Source organism: Lynx canadensis, chromosome C2 (genome assembly GCF_007474595.2).
Source record: "Lynx canadensis isolate LIC74 chromosome C2, mLynCan4.pri.v2, whole genome shotgun sequence".
Classification (NCBI taxonomy): domain Eukaryota; kingdom Metazoa; phylum Chordata; class Mammalia; order Carnivora; family Felidae; genus Lynx; species Lynx canadensis.
Genome location: NC_044311.2, coordinates 156,545,910 through 156,565,655, shown reverse-complemented (window position 1 = coordinate 156,565,655; position 19,746 = coordinate 156,545,910). Strand labels below are relative to the sequence as shown.

The window sequence follows — 19,746 nt, the reverse complement described above, 5'->3', positions numbered from 1 at the left end:
ATCGGAGAGGCCAAAGCAGATCACCCAAGTCTATGTGGTTAGACGAAGCCAAAAGAGTATCATTTCAAGGTGGAAAATGCTATTTCCCTCATTTGCTCGATTAGGTATCTAGGCAAGAAAAATAATTTGATACAAATTCTTACATTCCTGAGTTTGTGGCTCAGCTAGGCTAAGCATTTCTCCTTTAGAAATCAACTAAAATAATTTCATTTGGGTAAAAAAAAAAAAAAAAAATTGTTTAAATTAAGATTATTCAAACTAAGCGTTAAGGCTATTACTTGGCATTCTAGGATACACAGGATCCAAGTCACCGTATAACGAAAGACACTCCACCATGGTTCGGCTCATGCAGTACTGGCATTATGCGCCAGGACCTCTTATAACTGCGGCCCTCGACACGCTGGCAGGGGTGTGACAGAAAGAACGCGAGTCTGGCGTGGAGGGTCTGATGCTGAGACTGGTTGTGTTACTGGGCAAGTCTAACCATTTCCAGGCCCACTTTCCTCATTTGTAAGATGCAGTTCGAACACTCACTTAGTTCTTAACCGGGGAACGGGGTGGGGTGGGGTGGGGGTGTCTACGAATCCTCTGAAATTGTGTGCAAGATTCTATATGTGCATGTGTGCGTTTTTCCGGGTAAAGAAAAAAGGTGAGGACACCCCCCCACCCCCCACGAGATCGTCAATAAAGTTCCCTTTACTTCACTGCAACGTGTCTGGGTCCGTGGGCCGTGGGCGAGCGCAGCAGGCCTGGAGGGAGGCTATCCTTCAAGGCAAACGCCTCACTAGCGACGCACGGCGTCAAGCCTCACTGCCTGGTCTCCCCCACTCACCCGCACATGCGTACACGCATTCACGACGTACCTGGCCAAGACTCCGTGCTGCTGACGCACGTGGCACAGCCGGTGTGCGTCCCTCACGGTGCTACCCGTGTGTTCACGTGCAAGACAAAAGACGGTCCTGCAGTAAGACGGAGGTCCACCTACAAAACCTAACACTGCGTGTCCGCCAGGTGAGCTCTCCTTCTCAGGGAAGACCAGCCCGCCCCCTCCGCCCCCCGGCCCTGATCCCCAGAATAAGCCAAAGGCACCTGAAAAACTTATATGAAGAAACACCTTGCTTCGGGCCACACGAACTCCACCGCGTTGAGAGCGGAAATGACACTTTTGAACGGTTAATTCACGTAAAGGGGAACAAACGGTACGCTAAAAATAAGAACGTTCAGAAAAAAAGAAAACTCTTCCGTCAGGCACCAACGGTTCGATGCCTGGTGTTGGGGCTCGGAGTCCTGTGTTTGAACAATGAGGCAGCGGGGAAACGGGGAACGGGGGACTCACTTCCAGGAGCTTCAGCTCCTGCACGCAGCCGTGCAGCAGCTCCAGGGCGCGCTGGGCCACCTCCCACGGCCTCTGCAGGAAGAGGAGCAAGGTGCACTGGCGAGAGAACAGGTAACTGCGCAGGTCCAACAGGGTGGCCTCCTGCCTCTGTATCAACTCCCGCTTCTCCATGTCTATGGGCTTTCGGAGGATCAGTCCGTTCCAGCTCTTCACCGGCTGGCAGAAAAAAGTCAGCCAGTTGGCACCATCTAAACAGACACACATCATGAAAGGCGCTGACGACACATTACTTCACCTCACCGAGGTTCTCGCTCGGGGCTGCGGGACCCCGGGTACCGACGGGCAGCTGAACAACCGGTCGCCCCCTCACCACCGGTCCGGCCCCTCAGCGTTGGCACGGAACCAGTCTAGAGACGTGCGGACCGGGTAGTGACGGCCCGCGGCCCGCCCGGTACTCGGCAACTGATGACAGGCACAAGGCAGCGCGCCCGGGCCACGAGGCACACCGGCGTCCCGCACCCAGGGGGTCACGAGCAGGTCGGGAGGCAACGGGAGACTGCCGGGCTCGGGGTCAGGGAGGCCCAGGCTCCGCACTCGGCCAGCTCCGGGAGAAGGCTCGAGGCCTGGGCTGGGGCACGCTGTGCCGGCTCCCCTCTGCCCGGGCGCCGAGAGCAGCCCGTTCACGTGACCGTGCCGTCTGTTCCGTCTCCCTCACCCATTTTCACCCATCCTTAAGCCTCACGCCTGTCTCTAACTCAACCGTGTCAGCTACCTAAATCACGCTCCTAGAGGAAGGACAGGAGGCACAAAGAAGGAGTAGTAGTGGGGGGCAGAAGGTAAAAATTCTTGCCTGTCAAAACCTTCCAACGAGGCTCCCCAATTCTCACGGACAGCCCCAGACTCAAACACGGTCTTAAAGTAAGCATAAGAGCCCAAGATAACTAGTCATTCAATCCATATGGCAAAAATTGAATCTATTCACTCACTCCAAAAGAGAGCGGTTATACCATTTCATGCTATGTCCCCACCGGGTATGACTCCGTGTTGGCACGCTGACGTTAGTAAACATCTCGAGTGCCGACTTACAACAGCATCCTTCACTGACCGGGATTTATACAGAGCTGTCCAAGTGCACACTCAGGGAGGTGCCCCCCCACCCCCCTGGGCGCCTCCACCAGCAGGCCCCTCGGCCGGCCCCCTGCCTAGCGTTCCCCTGGCTGCCTCTCACATTCCACTCGGGCCTCTGTGCCGGTGCCGCCTCCTCAGACGGCCTCCAGGACCACACTGTCCGAGATCACCCAGCACCTAGCGTCACACTCTGCCCCTTCACCCACAACCCCTCCTATGGCCCGCGCCCATTACACTGCCTGACATCAAGTTATTTATTCTCATTATCACACTGTCTGACTTCAAGCTATTTATTTTCCCACCGTAAGTTATTTATGCTTCCCCTTCGTCAACCCCATGAAGGAAGGGGTTTTGTTTTGTTCCCTATTACATTCAGAACAGCACCTGGTACGTACACAGCTCTCAATAAGCATCCACTAAATCAATGAACAAAAATGAACAGTCTTATCATTGAGCTGCACAACTTGGTCCAGGCTTACTTTCGGATTTTAATTGGTCCCAGATTTATTTTAAAACTAAGAGGGCAAAGATTTTATGTGAAATATGCTGAAAGAGATATATAAGATATTTAAACATGTACGATATGGATACATAAAATGTAATTTTACCTCTTCTCAAAATTTTTAAATTTAATTAGTAAATATTTTGCTCTGGCTATGCTTACATTTGTGTTTCAGCAAAGTAAGAGATCCAAACCTGAACCTCCCAAACTTGGGTTTGAGAGAGAACCAATGGGTGGCATTCATCGTTTCTAGAAGAAAGCCAGTGCCCGGGGCTTCAGCGGGCTGTCCCGGTACCTCATCGTCCTACAGGTTTTCTAGCAGACACCGCGGTTCCCTGAAATCACTCCTTTCGTCACACACCGTATCAGGGTTCTCTCGGGACACCCGACAAAGATGTCTGGCACCACACTGTTTGTGGCAGCGGGACTGGGGACAACCCAGATGTCCCACACCGAGGGACGGTCAGATAAACACTGCACGGCATGATGCAGCTAGTGATAGTAACAGCTCAAAACCTCATGTGCTAACTTGGGACGATGCCCACAGAGGGCTGTTACTAAGCACGACAAGCTACAGACAAACGTCCACACGATATGATGCCATTTCCAGCAAAGCAAGTTATCAACCAAAAAACAGTGAGAACGATCAACCTTTTTCTCTGTACATGGTCTTGCTGTGCTAATTTTGTACTTTCAAAATAATTCAAGACTTTAAAATTTTAAAAGAGCGGTGAACACTCATTACAGTGGTGTCGTTTAAAACTCTGCAACGAGCACCCAAATATTACAAAGACAACTTGTCAACACGGTACAGGAGGCCCACCCTTAGGCTAGCAAGGAGGCACAGCATCGGAAGCATACCTAGGCAGCTGTTAAGTTGTAGAGATGACTCTTTATACCTAACAAAAATACCTTCTTCTTAAATGCTTTTATTTAAGATTCTTCTAACAATGAAAACGACCAATTCTCAATTCTCGTCTCACTTCCTATTAGAACCACAAAAATGCATCCTATGTAATTTGCATAAAGCAACAAACGGTGATTTAATTATTGGGGGAACAAATCATGGTTAAATAATGGCAGCCTGCAGACTACTTAAAAGTGAGGAAAACTACGCTGAGACACGAGTTTGCTTCCACAAGTTCACTACTCACCCCCAGCACCAAAGTTGACGACGTACTGAGAAAACAGGGCGTCCAGTTCATCATACTGTACGAGGGCATCTTCGAATTGCTGCAGCATCTCAAATACAAAGGCCAGTTCCTCCTGGTGATCCAAACAGAAGTTTTTCAAAAAGCAAACATGTCAGTCGACTTTTTGAAACAATGTGTAGCCAGTAAAGATTACAACGGAGAAAAGCCTGCGGCACTAAGAGTGACGCTCAGGCAGGGCGCGCCCAGGGGGTCAGTCGGTGGAGCCGCGACTCTTGTTTTCAGCTCAGGTCAAGATCTCATGGCCGTGGGTCCGAGTCCCAAGTCAGGCTCCAAGCTGACAGCACGAGGCCCCCGCAGGACTACACCGGCCCGAGAATCAACCACTTCTCCCAGAAGCCCTGGCACTTTTTCAGAACGGAATTTAGAATCTAAGACCTTATTAGCACTAAGTGGGTTTACTGCTACCGGGAAGTCATCTTTTCTCCAGGCCCTGTCAGAGGACGGGGCAAGGAAATACAAGCGTACGTACGATCCTCACACACACGGATCTATATTCCTGATCTATCCATCCACCTGTCCGTCCATCCGTCCATCCATCCATCCATCCATCCATCCATCCATCCATCCATCCCACCGTGGGTTCACAATGGTATCTCAGAGTCCAATCCGACACCACTGGGTCCACCTAGATTCTCCCCCTCCGGGTTTATAACTCTTAAAAATCAAGTGTAGATACACTTGAAAGGCGAAGTGACAAGGCCATCGGAAAGGTCGGTAAAAGGTCACTCATCCCGTGAACATGAACACACATGATTCCCTCATGCGCGCCCGATCACCCACATACCGCTAAGACATAAGCAATAGAGTCAGAGATAAACGTCAAAATTTCTAATCAGAATTGCTCTTTTATTTGTTCAAAGTGCATTATTTCTTCAGTAATTAACACACAAGTGCAATTTAAATATGAAAATTTTTTTTGTCTCAACATGGTGAACAAGAATAAGGAAACCTAAGGGCCACGTTCCTGTCACTCTTTGCAGTGTTAGAAAGGTCCACTGGAAACTAGCCTTTATCAGAACCCCAGATTATAAGTCAAAACTACAGGGGCGCCTGGGCGGCTCAGTCGGTTGAGCGTCCGACTTCGGCTCAGGTCATGGTCTCACGGTTTATGAGTTTGAGCCCCGCGTCGGGCTCTGTGCTCACAGCTCAGAGCCTGGAGCCTGCTTCGGATTCTGTGTCTCCCTCTCTCCCTGCCCCTCCCCCGCTCATGCTCTGTCAAAAATAAATAAACATTAAAAAAATAATAATAATAATAAATCAAAGCTACAGAGGAAATAAATGTCCCCGGGGAGCCCTAATGTAATCAGTGCCATGCAGGCAGTAGACATCTTTGTCCTCAGGATCAACACCACGACGAGGGCCCCTCTGCCTGAGACACTTCCATGGCGGATACCCCAGAAGGCCCGAGATACTAACAAAACCAAAACCACTCTGAGGGACAAGGCCCTCTCGAAAACGGCTAGATGCTGAGCAGGAGAGCTGACGGCAGAATGACCCAGGAGACCACCTCTGATCTGCTTCATGAGCCCAGAGACGGAAACATCTGTTAGCTACTACCTTGTCTCTTGGTTTTAAAAACTATGCCGATACGAGCGACCACAAAAAGCCTGCCTTATTTATAAAGGAAGAGAAGACGGAAGCGTCTAGTTCTATACTTAGTCCCATACCTGGACCATGAAATAGTCACAGAAGCTCCAGCCTGGCTCCGTCCTCTTCTCCCTCAACGTCCTCATGTCGTCCTCAAACTTGCCCAAGTTTTTGGTAAAAGACATAAGAAGTGAGGTCCTGAGTTTGGTCAGGAAGGCATTCCAGGATTCCTGAGTTCGAGAAGAGTCCTTCAAGGGGTCGGAGAGCACGACACACCTGCAGGGACACGAACGGACGGTCTGGAAAACACTCTCCGAGCACAGCACGCAGCCCAACTGCTTCCGCCCCTACTTCCTTCCTTCGTTAACCGCTGGCAACCACCAGGCAGACGCCGAGAAGCCAGGTTAGGAGAAGGTTTCATCGTGAACTAGTTTAGCACCACAGGAGCAGCGAGTGCTGCAGAACCGCGGCAGCGGGCGGGGGTGTATGATGAGTCGTCTCAGATCCGGCCTCCAGGGCCCCCTGGAAGGTAAGGCGATCCCCACACAATCAGCTCCCAAGCCTCACTCGCACTGCCCACTTCACAAACGTCGCTGGTCCCCCGTACCTGACAGGACAGCACTCAGAGTTACTGACATGGCACACGAGGGTCGTTGCGGCCTGACCCGGGCCGGCTGCCCAGCCCTTCCCACTATTCCTAGCCAAGCCCACCCAACGTCCCGAGCTCTACTCTCTTTTCATCCAGCACATTCCCGTTCACCCTTCCAAATCCGGCTCGGCCGACGCACGTCCTCCCGGAACCTCTCCCCCGCTGCCCTGTGACCCCACTACCCCGGCAGTGAGTGTCGCGCAGCACACACTCCCTCTCCATAGCTCCGTCTCTCCCCCTGGGCCCTAGGCCGCGAGCTCCTCAAGAGCAGGGTTTAGAAGTAATCAGTAAATAAAAGCTCAAAGAATACGGCTTAACATGTAGGTATGATACAATTTCCCTACAAAAAGACTATCTGGGGGCACCCAGTGGGGGGACTCAGTCGGTTAAGCATCCAACTTCGGTTCAGATCGTGATCTCATGGTTTGTGGCTCTGAGACCCGTGTCGGGCTCTGTGCTGACAGCTCGGAGCCTGGAGGCTGCTTCAGATTCTCTGTCTCCCTCGCTCTCTGCTCCTCCCCCACTCGTGCTCTGCCTCTATCAGAAACAAACATTAAAAAATTTTTTTTGTTGGGGCGCCTGGGTGGCGCAGTCGGTTAAGCGTCCGACTTCAGCCAGGTCATGATCTCGCGGTCCGTGAGTTCGAGCCCCGCGTCGGGCTCTGGGCTGATGGCTCAGAGCCTGGAGCCTGTTTCCCATTCTGTGTCTCCCTCTCTCTCTGCCCCTCCCCCGTTCATGCTCTGTCTCTCTCTGTCCCAAAAATAAATAAACGTTGAAAAAAAAAATTAAAAAAAAAAAAATTTTTTTTGTTTTAAAAAGACTATCTGTGGCACGGAAATACCAAAGGCACAAAATTACAAGTTTCCGATGGATTTGGAAAAGGCAGTATGTTCATCTAACAGGTTGGAAAACATAGATTTCTTTATCTTTTATGATAAAAATTTAGAAAGAAGATGAATAAACATGAACTCAGAAATGATTTTAAAATACTGATGCTGTGGGCTTCAATATTTCTCCTTGGTGAATGTGTTGCCTTATTTACTAGCAAGTAGCAAAACGGACCGATTCTAAGTCTCCGTGTGCCATCACAGCCTTTGGAGGAAGGGCTGAACCTCTGGCATCACAAACCAGCGGACCAAAACGCGAAGCCCACAGCCTAGATGATCCACCAGGTGAGCCACCAGTACCAGGAAGAAAATTTAAGAATCAGTAGCTGGTCATTCCAGTCACTCCACCCCACGGGCCTGTTACCACGAAAGACAAGGCGTCCCGCCAGCTCATTCCTACAGCCCCGAAGGACTGACGTGTTTTATGCCCTGCATGAGCTGCGAGAGTCTATCGGTTCGGCCACGTATCCTCAAGGCATCCTCCAGCCTGGGTCACCATCGACACGTACCCCTGACCGGACACAGGACTGTCCCCTAAAGCCACAGGGCGGATGGGGAAGGAAACTGCTGGCAAACGCCGACCGCCCGGATGGTCCTCGTCTTCCGTGAGCCGGTGCTTACCAACCAGACAAAACGTTCATTATGTTCTCTCTCTTATTGTGCCTTCAACTTGCACAGTTTCTAGATTTTCTTTTTCTAACAAAAAAGAACTGCGCTTCAGAAGTTCGCGTTAAGCCCAGGCCATTAACTCAAGAGAGACAGCCCAGAACAGCTCACCAGACCGGCGGGCGCCAGCGTGGAGAAGGGCTCCTCGGCGTGTGCTGGTGGCCGGTGCCCAGGGCGGCAGGGAGCCGGAGGCCCGGGCCTCCACCAGTCACCGGGGCCGCTGCGAACACAGCTAACGGGGCAGCCCTCTGACCCTTTACCAAACGCCTGAAATACTTACCAAAAGCCTGAAAAACGCACAAATCGTTTGGCCAAGCAATTTTCATTTTAGGGATTTATCCTAAGGAAATAACTAAGGACGTACACAACACCCGAGCTCAAAAGATGTTTACAGTGCTGTTTATAACAGGCGGTAACGCGTCTGTCCAGTAGAGGACTGGGTGAACAACTTCCAGTACCATCTCTGCTATGGAGTGTTACGTGCTCACTGACGATAATGGTGGAGAAATACATTTATTGTTCACGGGAACATTTTTACAACGCATTAGGCGGAAAAAGCAAACACAAAATGTAATGCGTGGTGTATCACGTGCGCGCGCACACACACACACACACACACACACACACACACTACCCGTGTCTAAGCGTGCATAGAGAGGAAAAGGTTGAAAAACACATACCAAACACCAAGAGTTAAGATCAATTTTCGTTTTGCTCATTACCTTCTTCTAATAATCCTACAATGAACGTGCAGTGTTTATAATCAGAAATTGCGTACAAGATTAAAGTTAAAGAAAACAGAAAGCCACCGCAGGGCCAGGTGGGCCAATGTTTCCAAAGGCCAGAAATCAAACAGGCTAATACAACAACTGTCAATACAGATATTTCCAAATTCGAAGGTATGGACCCAGCTCTTCACTGAAAAAAGAATAAAGAACAGATTTGTTGAAGGTAGCTTGCAAATTAATGAAAATCAAAACGTTAGAAGACATGTTTATATACTGAGAAATGCTGAAAATCTCAGGAAGTTGAATTTTATGTACAAAGAATTAGTCACTGAAGACAAGTTAGGTTTCAGTGGGCTCAGCAGGAACGTACTTTAAGCGATTAGATAAAATTACACCATAGCCTTAAAAGGAGTCAATGGGCACTTTGAAAAAATTATAGAATTCGAACATCTCACAGGCTTAGACCAATCTGCCCCATTACTACCAATTTCTGTTCTTAATAAAATCCCAAAGAAACATGACCGGAAGGCCGTGTGGCCTGGCCGCCGGTGAGCCCCTCGGCTCCGCTGCCCCACACCCTGCTTCCCGTCCCTCCCCCCGACGGGGCCCAGAGCTGGGCTCCCTGCCAGCCTCCCGGCAGCCGGCTCCCCTTTCCAGAGCAAGTGAGCCCGCACAGCCGAACCACACAGGGAAAGGATCCTCAGTTCTGGGGTCTTGCTGACATGCTAAGCCGATTCCTTTGGGACAACTAACTCAGGAATGACAGACCGTAGGAAAAAATCCCCCAAGTCCAGATGGCACAAAATTTCTCTAAGAGAAACCGTGAGCTCGACAATCTAACGTTTATCTCAAACTATAAGCAAAACAAGTCTGAACATCACTCAGCGCCCACAACTGTGTGGAACATAAAAAGGACGCCCACAGAGGCTCCTTCTCCTGAAGAACCGTCGATCCACCGGGGGGGCCCTGACACTGGACGCGGTCACGGAATTCTAAGAGTGCGTGGCAGCATTGGTCGGTACTCCGGCCACGGGCCCGGGGTTTCCGCCCAGGCTCCTCCCCTCGCTCCGTAGCCTGGCCCCCTGCTCCACTCTGAGCACCTGCCACTGGGGCGACCACAGGTGTGGCGACGCGGACGCAAAGCAACGCCCGGCCCGCCTGTCCGCGAGACCACACCATCGAGCAGGCACCAGGAAGTCCTCCAGCCTGCCCGGCGGGGCTGTGGCACCGCCGAGAGGGAAGTGACCCCCAGCAGCCAGAACAGGGCCAGACAGAGCCGAGCACAGGGAAAGGAAGTCCACGCGACACAGCGGCCACTGCGGTTTCGTGGTTCGCTTTTGAAGCTTCTAAAGATACAGTCGGCATTTCAGAATTTTGGTCCTTAGGAACTCCGAACAGGTGTGAAGGTAAACATACGCACCACAGGCTTAAGGGACCCTCCCGTACACAAGGACACAAGGTGTCCCCAAGCCCTGGCCACACCAACACGCGCCACGGATCCTCAAAGGGAAGCCGCTGTGCGGTCTCTCCCGCCGCGGTCACCGGGCAGCACGCCGGGGGTTACAGCTGCCCGTGTTTCACCCAGCAGGCCGGGAGCTCCATGAGCGGGGGGGACCCGGTGTGCAGCACCCCCACGTGCTGACGTGTCAGGCGCCCCGCGCACTCGCTGAGGAAGTACCCCTACGCAGAAACCAGCCACCTCTATCACCCAGGGGTCTGCCAACGAGGTAAAATTAAAGATCCACTTACCTGTCACTCTGTTTATTACAAAAATCATTTCTTATTTTGTCCACAATAGAAGTTCGGGGAAGGATGTTGGTTTTGTTTTTTTTCTTGGCATCATTTTCAACTACCACTATGAGCCAGTCCACAGAGCTATGAGCTTTCAGAACATTCTGCCACTTGGTAAGGTCGTCTTTTACCGTAGCTTTATACACTTCAGTATCCTAAAAATAAATAAGTCACTGTGAAGGAAAGTTAATCAACGCCCTTTAATTTAACAGCAACACGTGTGTACTAACAGAGAATACATTGGCCACCACGCTTTATAGCTTCGCGTGGGGCCCTCCACGCAGAGCCTGGCGCCTGTGGGTGCTCTGGGCAGGCCCAGGGACGCTGAGGGAAGATGGTTCCAGTGTCACAGAGGAAGAGACCGAGAAAGAGCCTAGTAAGCTGCCCAAGGCAACACAGTCCACTGGGTAAGTTGGGTCTGGGGCGCCTGAGTGGCTCAGTCGGTTAAGCGTCCGACTTCGGCTCAGGTCGTGATTTCACGGTTCGTGAGTTTGAGCCCCGCGTCGGGCTCTGTGCTGACAGCTCGGAGCCTGGAGCCTGCTTCAGCTTCTGTGCCTCCCCCTCTCTCTGCCCCTCCCCTGCTCATGCTCTGTCTCAAAAATAAACATTAAAAAACAAAAAAATTAAAAAAAAAACAAAACTCAGGTCTGCTATGCCAAAGGCCCCGTGCCCACCAACTACGTGGTTAGTCCCATCCTGGCAAGTGCCGTGTCAGTGGGGCTAAGCGCCCCCCACCACCACCCGGCTCGGGACCTGCAGGCCGGAGGCCGCGCACCTGCAGGGAGCCGGATGCCCGGGCCCCTCCGGGCGCCTCCTCCGCAGCCCCTCAGCCCTCTGCCGGCGCCCAGAACCCCTCGAAAGCCAATGCCACTTGCAGGCCACATGGGGGCGAGGCAGCCTCAGATGCAAACCCAGGGGAAAAGGACAACCTAGGGCTTCCTGAAAGCCATTCCAATTCACGAGGACCAACAGGGGAGCCGTCCTGCTCCTAAAAAGTCAACGCCGCCGGACTCAGAGATGCACACGCCGGCCTGCACAGAAAGCCCACGGGCCGGCCTCAGCCCGTCCACAGACAGGCGGAGACAGAGAAAGTTTACTTGCTATCAGCAATGGTCTATAATTGCCCTTATGCTCCATAAATCCACTTGGCAAATTCAGAGTGAAAAATCTAAAACCAACATGCTTCACTTCCAAATCGGACAAACTGTAATTTTTAGCTATTTATAAATACATAGATTTTCCCCTTTTTTAATAGAAAGATTCTTTGTTATCCTGCCCATACTTTCTCTGGATTTTTTAGTCTCTCTTGAATATGCTAAAGGGAACGATCCATGAACAAGAAACCTCAAATTCTGCACCCAGCCCCTCCTTTGGTTTAATCAGTAAGTGAAAAGTTCCAGAAGTCAGTACTTGTAATTTTTAGTCTGATTTTTAAGACCTCCGTATCCTCAGTTTACATTACATACAAATACAATCTGGAAAGATCTTTTGCTGAAAAATTAACAGGAAAGCCATCCCGCAAAGACCGGTTTTCTGAGACTCCACGTGCCCTGGAAGGCGTTCCTACGCCGCCGCCTCCACAGAAGGGCAGCTCCCGGACTGGGTGATCCCACTCCACGCTGCTGGTGCTCTGCCAGGCCAGGGGCCTAAGTGCATCACACCTGCAGAGTGAAACCAAAGGCCACAGACACCCCGACCGCTTTGAAATAGGCCGCCGCCACAGGGCTGGGACCAGGCACCCTCTGCCCAGTCCAGCCCTGGCTCCCAGGTCTACAAACCAGGGAGGGGCTGCCACATCCCCTGAGGGGACATCAGCATCCCCTCTCGGGACACTGTGCTTGGGACAGAGACCTCGCAGAGCAACACAGGCAGGGCGGAGTCCCCCGAAGTTCCGGGGGAGATGAGCACTGGATGATCTGGGCCATAGCTTCCAATAGTGAGCAAACCCCGCACATTACTAAAAAGACCCAGTGACCGTTCAGAAGAGCCCAGGCTGAGCCAATGAGGCGAAGGGTGTCTCCAGAAAGCAAAGCCAATACAGGAAGAAGCCACTGGCAGGGAGGGTGCAGGGTGGCCCTGCCCGGGGAACCAGAGCCATGCAGGGCAAGAAGGGTGTCAGAGTGCAAGATGTGACACCCCAAGAGAGACGATGAAGGCTTGGGGGCTGGCTGAGGTGTCAGAGGCCTGGACAGCAAAGAGGGCCTCCCTGTTGGGGTGACCTCATCTGGGTGTCGTGGGTCAGCTGAGGTGAGGAGGGAAGTGGTCCTGTGGGGAGCGTCAGCCCCAGGGCAGGGAGAGGGCACCCGTGGGGGGAGAGGAGCAGGACAGCAGTGAGAGAATGCTCAGTGACAGCGACTATTCGAGTAAGCAGACATATGCACGACAAGGAGCGCCTGGCTGCTCGGAGAAGGAAGTCGCAAACGTGGAAAGGAAAGGCACCAGGACTGCAATCGGAACGTGTGTGTGTACACGTGTGTGGGGGCGGACACGCCTGTGCACACATACGTGCTCCAGAGCAAAGGGCACGTCTGGTCCAGGGCTTGGTCTCTAAATACCATTTCCCACTAGAAGGAACCAGCGCTCCCTGGAGAAGCGGCTGACCCCGGGGCTCAGGCAGGGAAAGGACGAGCTGACCTTGGCACATCTTGTATTAGGGAGAGCTCCGAGAACAGGGACTTGTCAAAAGGTCACAGAAGCCAAATCTGGGACAACGTGAGCACTCAAAGTGATACTAACAGTAACAGATTACACCCCCCAATTCGAAGTCAACGGGTGCAGACGGACCTCAACCGATAAGCAGGACAGCTGCCTCCAAACACGGTGAAGTGGCAGGGGGCAGACCGACCCAACCACCGGAAACAACCAAAACACAGAGAGGGAGACACGGGAGGCGAGCCGTGCAGCGGGCCAGCCGAGTGCTCGGAGCTCCCAGGCGCCCCGCGCGGCGCAAACACAGGGCCCCGGACGCAAAGGCCGTGATGTCACAGGTCAGAGGTCAGGGGGCCCCTGGAGAGAGCGCTCAGAGGGGCTGACCAGCAGAGGAGTGTACAAACTACCCAAAGCCAGGAGAGACCCATCCAGACGGGACCCAACACCCACAGGGCCTGGGATCAGGGCCTACTCCCACAGACCACGCTGGAAACCTCCGAATCCACAGGGCATTGGGAGGAGAACTGAGGAAGGAAGGAGGAATTAGTCTTAGGCTGACCACTGTTTCAGACCCCCAAATCATGAAAGCAATAGCTAAAAGGATCTGAAGTAACTTAATTACGCAAAGCTGAAGAAAATGTCTAGAATTCCAAAAATAAAAGACTCACGATGTCTGGAATCCCATAAAAAATTGCCAAGCAGGCAAAGAAGTAAGAATATATGATCCATGACAAGTAGAAACATCAACCAACAGAATGGATGTGGCAATGACACACATAAGAGAATTGGCAGACAAAACCATGAGAATCCTTACGGCGGCCATATCCAGTGTGTTCAAGAAAGCAAAGAAAAAGCTGATGTTAAGCCTCCGCTTAACATGGAAGATAATTGTTGAAAAAGGCAAAGACCCCTAAGGATCTTCTAGAGCTGAAAACCACGGCGTCTGAACTGCAAAATACCCTGAGTGGGGGGTTACGAGCAGATTAGATACCACAGACCGAACAATTAGTTAACTTGAACACACAGAAGCAGAAACCATCCAAATGAGACAAAGAGAAACACTGCAAAGCCATCAGCACAGTGTCCCTGAGCAGTAGGGCTTCCAGGGGCCAATATGTGAGTGACTGGGGTCCCCAGAGGAGAGGAGAGGCAGGAACAGAACAAGTAACTAAAGTAACGACCAGAAATGTTCCAAATTTAAATTAAAATTACAGACCCACAAAACCTAAAAAAAATCCACGCACAAGAAACATGAAGAAAAGCACACCAGGGCATACCACACAAGGTTTAACACCCATGAAGAGAAAAAAAAAATCTTAAACTGCAGAAGGGAAAAAAAAAAAAAAGTTTATGTGAAAGTAGCAAAGATTCCTCATGGGTCACAATGTAAATCAAAACACAGCGGGCTGTCAGAGCAGAATTGTACATCCAGTAAAATATTCTGCAAACATAAAGACTCGCTCAGATCTGCAGAAACTGGAAGGACTCTCCCCTGTGCGCCAGAAAGGGGGGCAGGCACCAGAAGTGGTAACTCAAAGAGAGACTCATCTCTACAATGTAAGGGAATAAGGCAAAACCAGTAACAACCAGCCTGGAGGACGGCAGGGACAGCAGGGACCAGCAGGCAGGTGCAGGCGCACAGTGGCAGGAAGGAGGGGATGCCCAGGGTCTGCACCACGAACCGGAAAGTGACTGCTACAACAACATGGGAGTTTCTCTCTTCATCCTAAAATTCCAATTATGACTAACTTGCTCCAGAAAACTTTCCTTAATAGATAATAAAACTAATGCAAAACACGGGCTCCCTACTAGGAAATGTAATTTTAAGAGGGAAAAAAAAACCCTCATTCATAACGTCTACGAAAACTTTAGTAATAAAAATGCAAGACTTAGGGAAAACATTAGAACCCATGACTGAGGGCATAAAAAAAGGGCAGAGACAATGGAGAATAAAACCACATTCCCAGATGGGAAGCTTTGCGATTACTAAAATTCTTCCCAAATCAACCCGAATTTACTCAAGGCGATCCCAACCAAACTCCTCTGCTCTTTCCTTTTCTCTTTTCGACCTCTCCTCCTGTTCTGCGTGGCTTTGTGACAAACTGCTACAAGGCGACCCATCCCCTCTCTCTGCTCACACATCTACCGTCTACACAGCATGGGGCACCCAGCTCCTCTGCCCCCGCTGTGGCGCCTGCAGGCTGCGGACAAGGCAACAAGAAGGCGATCATTGCCGGAGTGCAGGGACTGACGCTGCACACCCCCAGGTGGCCTTCCTGCGGGGACACCTGACTTCCTCATGGAATGGTGGCTGGGGGAGCACCTGGGGAGCTCAGTCAGTTGTGCGTCCAACTCTTGGTTTCAGCTCAGGTCATGATCTCGCGGTTTCGTGGGTTTGAGCCCTGTATCTGGCAGAGCCTGCTTGGGATTCTCTCTCCCTCGTTCTCTGCCCCTCTCCTGCTTGCATTGTTTCTATCTCTCTCAGAATAAATAAATAAACTTATTTAAAACAATTTATAAGACAAAGAACGGTGGCTGGGCTCTGAGAGCAAGCACCCAAGAGGACACCACAGAAGACGTATTACCTTTTATGACTTAGTCTCAAAAGTCACAGTGTCGGGATATCTGGGTGGCTCAATCAATTAAGCATCCGACTCTTGACTTCGGGTCAGATCATGATCTCACAGTTCCTGAGTTTGAGCCCCGCATCGGGCTGTGCGCTGGCAGCACAGAAGCGGCTTGGGGTTCTGTCTCTCTGTCTCTCTGCCCCTCCCCCGCTTGCTATCCCTCTCTCAAAATAAAAATTTTTTAAAATACATATTTAAAAAAAAGTCACAGTGTCCCTCCTGCCAGTCAGATGCCCATTCAGATTCAACTAGAGGAAACACGACCACTTTTCCTCTCGATGGAAGAAAGTCACTGCCATGTGGAGAAGAGCATGGGGGACGATGGAGTATGTGGATACAGTCACTTTTGGAAGATAAGTTTTGTACACTAGCAAGGGCATTTCTTTTAAAAGAACCCATATCAATACATATAAAAATAGAATTATTACAAGTCTGGTCCTGGCACAGAATAGACAGGAGTTAACAGAACTGAAGTGTCCAGAATACTGTGCATACATGATGCTGGTTTCAAACAAAGGTGACATTTTCAGTAACTGGAAAAGAGACAGACCATTAAAAAATGACGGTAGACCAATCTGCTACCCACTTAAGACTATAAAATTAGACCCTACACCCCCACAGCTCCTGCCACTCACAAAAATACCTTGAAGCTATACAGATCCAAGGATAAAACACAAATTATAAAATTATTACAAGATGGGGCGCCTGGGGGGCTCAGTCGGTTGAGCGTCCGGCTTCAGCTCGGGTCACGATCTCACGGTCCGTGAGTTCGAGCCCCGCATCGGGCTCTGTGCTGACAGCTTGGAGCCTGAAGCTGCTTCGGATCCTGTGTCTCCCTCTCTCTCTGCCCCTCCCCTGCTCGTGCTCTGTCTCTCTCTGTCTCAAAAATAAATAAACGTTAAAAAATAATAATAACAAACAAATAAATAAAATTCTTACAAGGAAACATAGGAGAGAACCACTTATCATCTTCAGACAGACAAGGCCTTCCTAAACATGATATGCTCTACTCAGAAACCACTTTTTAAAATGACAGATTTCACTCCATAAAAACTGTAATAGTCACAAACCTACGCACTAAGTGATACGTGACCCATCGACGCAAAACAGAAACTGCAGATGCCACAGACACGTACCAGCAATAGAAGACCTCGACCTACCGCTGTCCGCTGAGGCAGGGTGAGTGGACAAAACATTGAAATATAAACGACACAAACAACAAATCGGTAAGGCAGCTCTTACGGATCTACATTTAACATTACAACCGAAAAAGCAGAGAGGGGTGCCTGAGGGGCTCAGTCAGTCAAGCCTCTGATTTCGACTCTGTCACGATCTCACGGTTCGGGAGTTCAAGCCCCTCATGGGGCTCTGTGCTGACAGTGTGGAGCCTGCTTGGGATTCTCTCTCTCCACCTCTCTCTACCCCTCTTTGCCCCCCTCTTTCTCTCTCTCCTGCTCTCTCAAAATAAAGAAACATACAAAATTTAAAAAATTAAAAAAGTGAAAATACATTCTCAAACACACACAGAATACCCACAAAAACTGTTAGGTCACAGAGAAAAAATAAGTTTCATAAAGCAGAAATATTATAAACAACACCCTAATCACAATGCAATAAAATCAGAAGTTTTAAAGTAAACATTTTAAAGAATTTCTTTCTGGAAATAAGAAAACTTCATGTTAAACTATGAGGTAAGAGAGGCAATACAAACAAAACAGAGAATTTCTGAAAAATTACTGAATACTGGGATTGAAATTCCTATCTTTAAAGACCTGTATTGTTTATATTTAAAATGAAAATAAATGTGTCCCCAACTAGCCCCCCAAAAAAGAAAACCAAAACCTAGAAAAAGAACAAAGTAAACCATAAGAAAGCAAAAGGAAGGAAATAATAAAAATGAAAGCAGAAATTAATAAAGTAGCAAACAGATGAATAGTGTATCAGAAAATAAAACCCTGCTTCTCTGGGGAGAAAGAATCATCAAACTACAAACTAATAGCTAATTTAATCAAGGAAGAAAGGGAGAAAGTACAAATATACAAACAAATAACAATGGGGAAATAACTATTGCCACAGAACGTATTTTCTTCTTTTTCTTTTTTTTCTTTTTTTTTTTTTTTTTTTTTTTAGTATTTATTATTTTTGGGAAAGTGCAAGTGGGGAAGGGGCAGAGAGAAGGGGACAGAGGGTGCGAGGCAGGCTCTGCACTGACAGACCGACAGCAGCGAGCCCGACGCGGGGCTCGAACCCACAAACCGTGAGATCGTGACCTGAGCCCAAGTCGGACGCTCCACCGACTGAGCCACCCAGGCGCCCCACCACAGAGCGTATTTTAAAGACAAAAAGACCACTTGGCGCACCCCAATGAAATTAAATTTTATAACTTAATTGAAATGCAGAATTTCTAAGGAAAAGGTAGTTTACCGAAACTGACAAGCGACTGAAACAGACCCGTTTCCACAAAAGGGATAGAGAAAGCGATCAAAGAGCGATCCCACAGGAAAGCGCCAGGTCCAGAAGGTGTCAAGGGAGAACTCCACCAAACCTGAGAGACTAGACAGTCCCAGAGCCACATAAATTGTCTCACAAATAGACAATAAATGAAAACTTCCAAATTATATTTACAAAGCAAGTACAGTATTGCCACCTAAACCTGATAAAGATAGCACCAAAGAAGTTATAGACCAATCACTTGTGACCACAGACGCAAAAAACCCTAAACCAACAGACACTACTACCACATTAAGAAAACAATACTTTGACCAAGTGTTATTTATACCAGGAATGCAAGTACGGCTCAAGAATAGGCAATCCATGAATACAATTCAACACATCCGTAAATTTAAGAGGCAAAAACCCGTATGACTGTCTCCATTGAGTCTGAAAAAGCCTTTACCAAAATTCGAGATGTATTCCTAATGAAGATCCTTGGGAAAACAGGAGCGGACGGAAGCCCCTTCACGTGCTCGTGAAAGTTTACGTGAGTCGTGGGGCCAGCTCCCTCCTTACTGGGCACACACCGCGGGCAGCCCACTGAGGTCAGGAACCAGGCAACGACGCCCACGACCTCCACTACTCCTTGACACGGGGTCCAGACAGACAAAAGGAACCAGAGGCATAAGAACCGAGAAAGAGAAGACGACACGATAGGATACGTGGAAAAGCCCCAGACTTTGGGCCCTAGAGAATCAGCAACAAAACTAACTCAAACAATAAGAGAAATCAAGGTTAACATCAACCTTGTTGAAAAAAATCAACAGCCTTCACATACACAAAACAAACCAACTAGAAGATACAATGAGGGAGAAAACCCCACTTACATTAGCAAAAAAAAGGAAAATCTTAGAAATCTGACAAGAAACAATTAAAATCTACAATGGAGAAAAGTACAAAGCACTTCCAAAGACCCAAAAGTGGACTTACGCAAGCAGAAAGACGCCCCTCGCTCGGGGTCAGACGTCCGGGCACCTGGTCTGCCGGCCAGGCAGGAAGACACGCCGTGAACCCGTTAGCCGCCCGCGAATAGTCTCGCACGCCTCGGCAGCCGTGTTTCTAGCTGTCGCGCAGGTACAGCGATGCTGAAACTGTGTCTGCACGTGTCAACCGTGGTGATGCTGTCCAGAGCCACGGGAGATGCAAACACGGCATGGGACTCGGCAACCAAGAGCCCCGCGGGTGAGGCTCAAATCGGAGGCCCGGGTGTCAGCCCACGGTCCCTCACACACACGCTTTCCTAGCTCTGCTTTCCTAGCTCTGCCCGCCCAAGGGCCACAGGCACCGACACGCCCTCACTGCCAGAGGCCTGAGGGCTCGCTCTGTAAAGAAATGGCTGATTCCAGGACAAGGACAGCGAAGGCAGGAGAGCCCGGGATACCTTGCTGTGCTGGAAAGTTCAAGACACGTCCCTGAAAAGGACACAGGGGCCAGCCTACAGTGACCCTCCCTGGCCCAATCTGGGACGACCTGAGCAGCGAGATAAGCA

The 19,746-nt window shown here is 50.0% G+C and overlaps 1 protein-coding gene across 4 annotated transcripts in view; it reads right to left on the bottom strand.

Annotated features, from left to right (window-relative positions):
* The window catches only part of TRAPPC10 (trafficking protein particle complex 10), an 89,588-nt gene that overhangs the window by 44,521 nt on the left and 25,321 nt on the right, over positions 1-19,746 (bottom strand). For all 4 annotated transcript variants that reach the window (XM_030328774.1, XM_030328775.1, XM_030328778.1 and 1 more), the window contains exons 4-7: positions 10,447-10,643; positions 5,848-6,043; positions 4,121-4,232; positions 1,337-1,584 (exon numbers count right to left, since the gene is read on the bottom strand). In XM_030328774.1, coding sequence (XP_030184634.1) covers positions 1,337-1,584; positions 4,121-4,232; positions 5,848-6,043; positions 10,447-10,643 — 753 coding nt within the window. The remainder of the gene's footprint in view (positions 1-1,336; positions 1,585-4,120; positions 4,233-5,847; positions 6,044-10,446; positions 10,644-19,746) is intronic.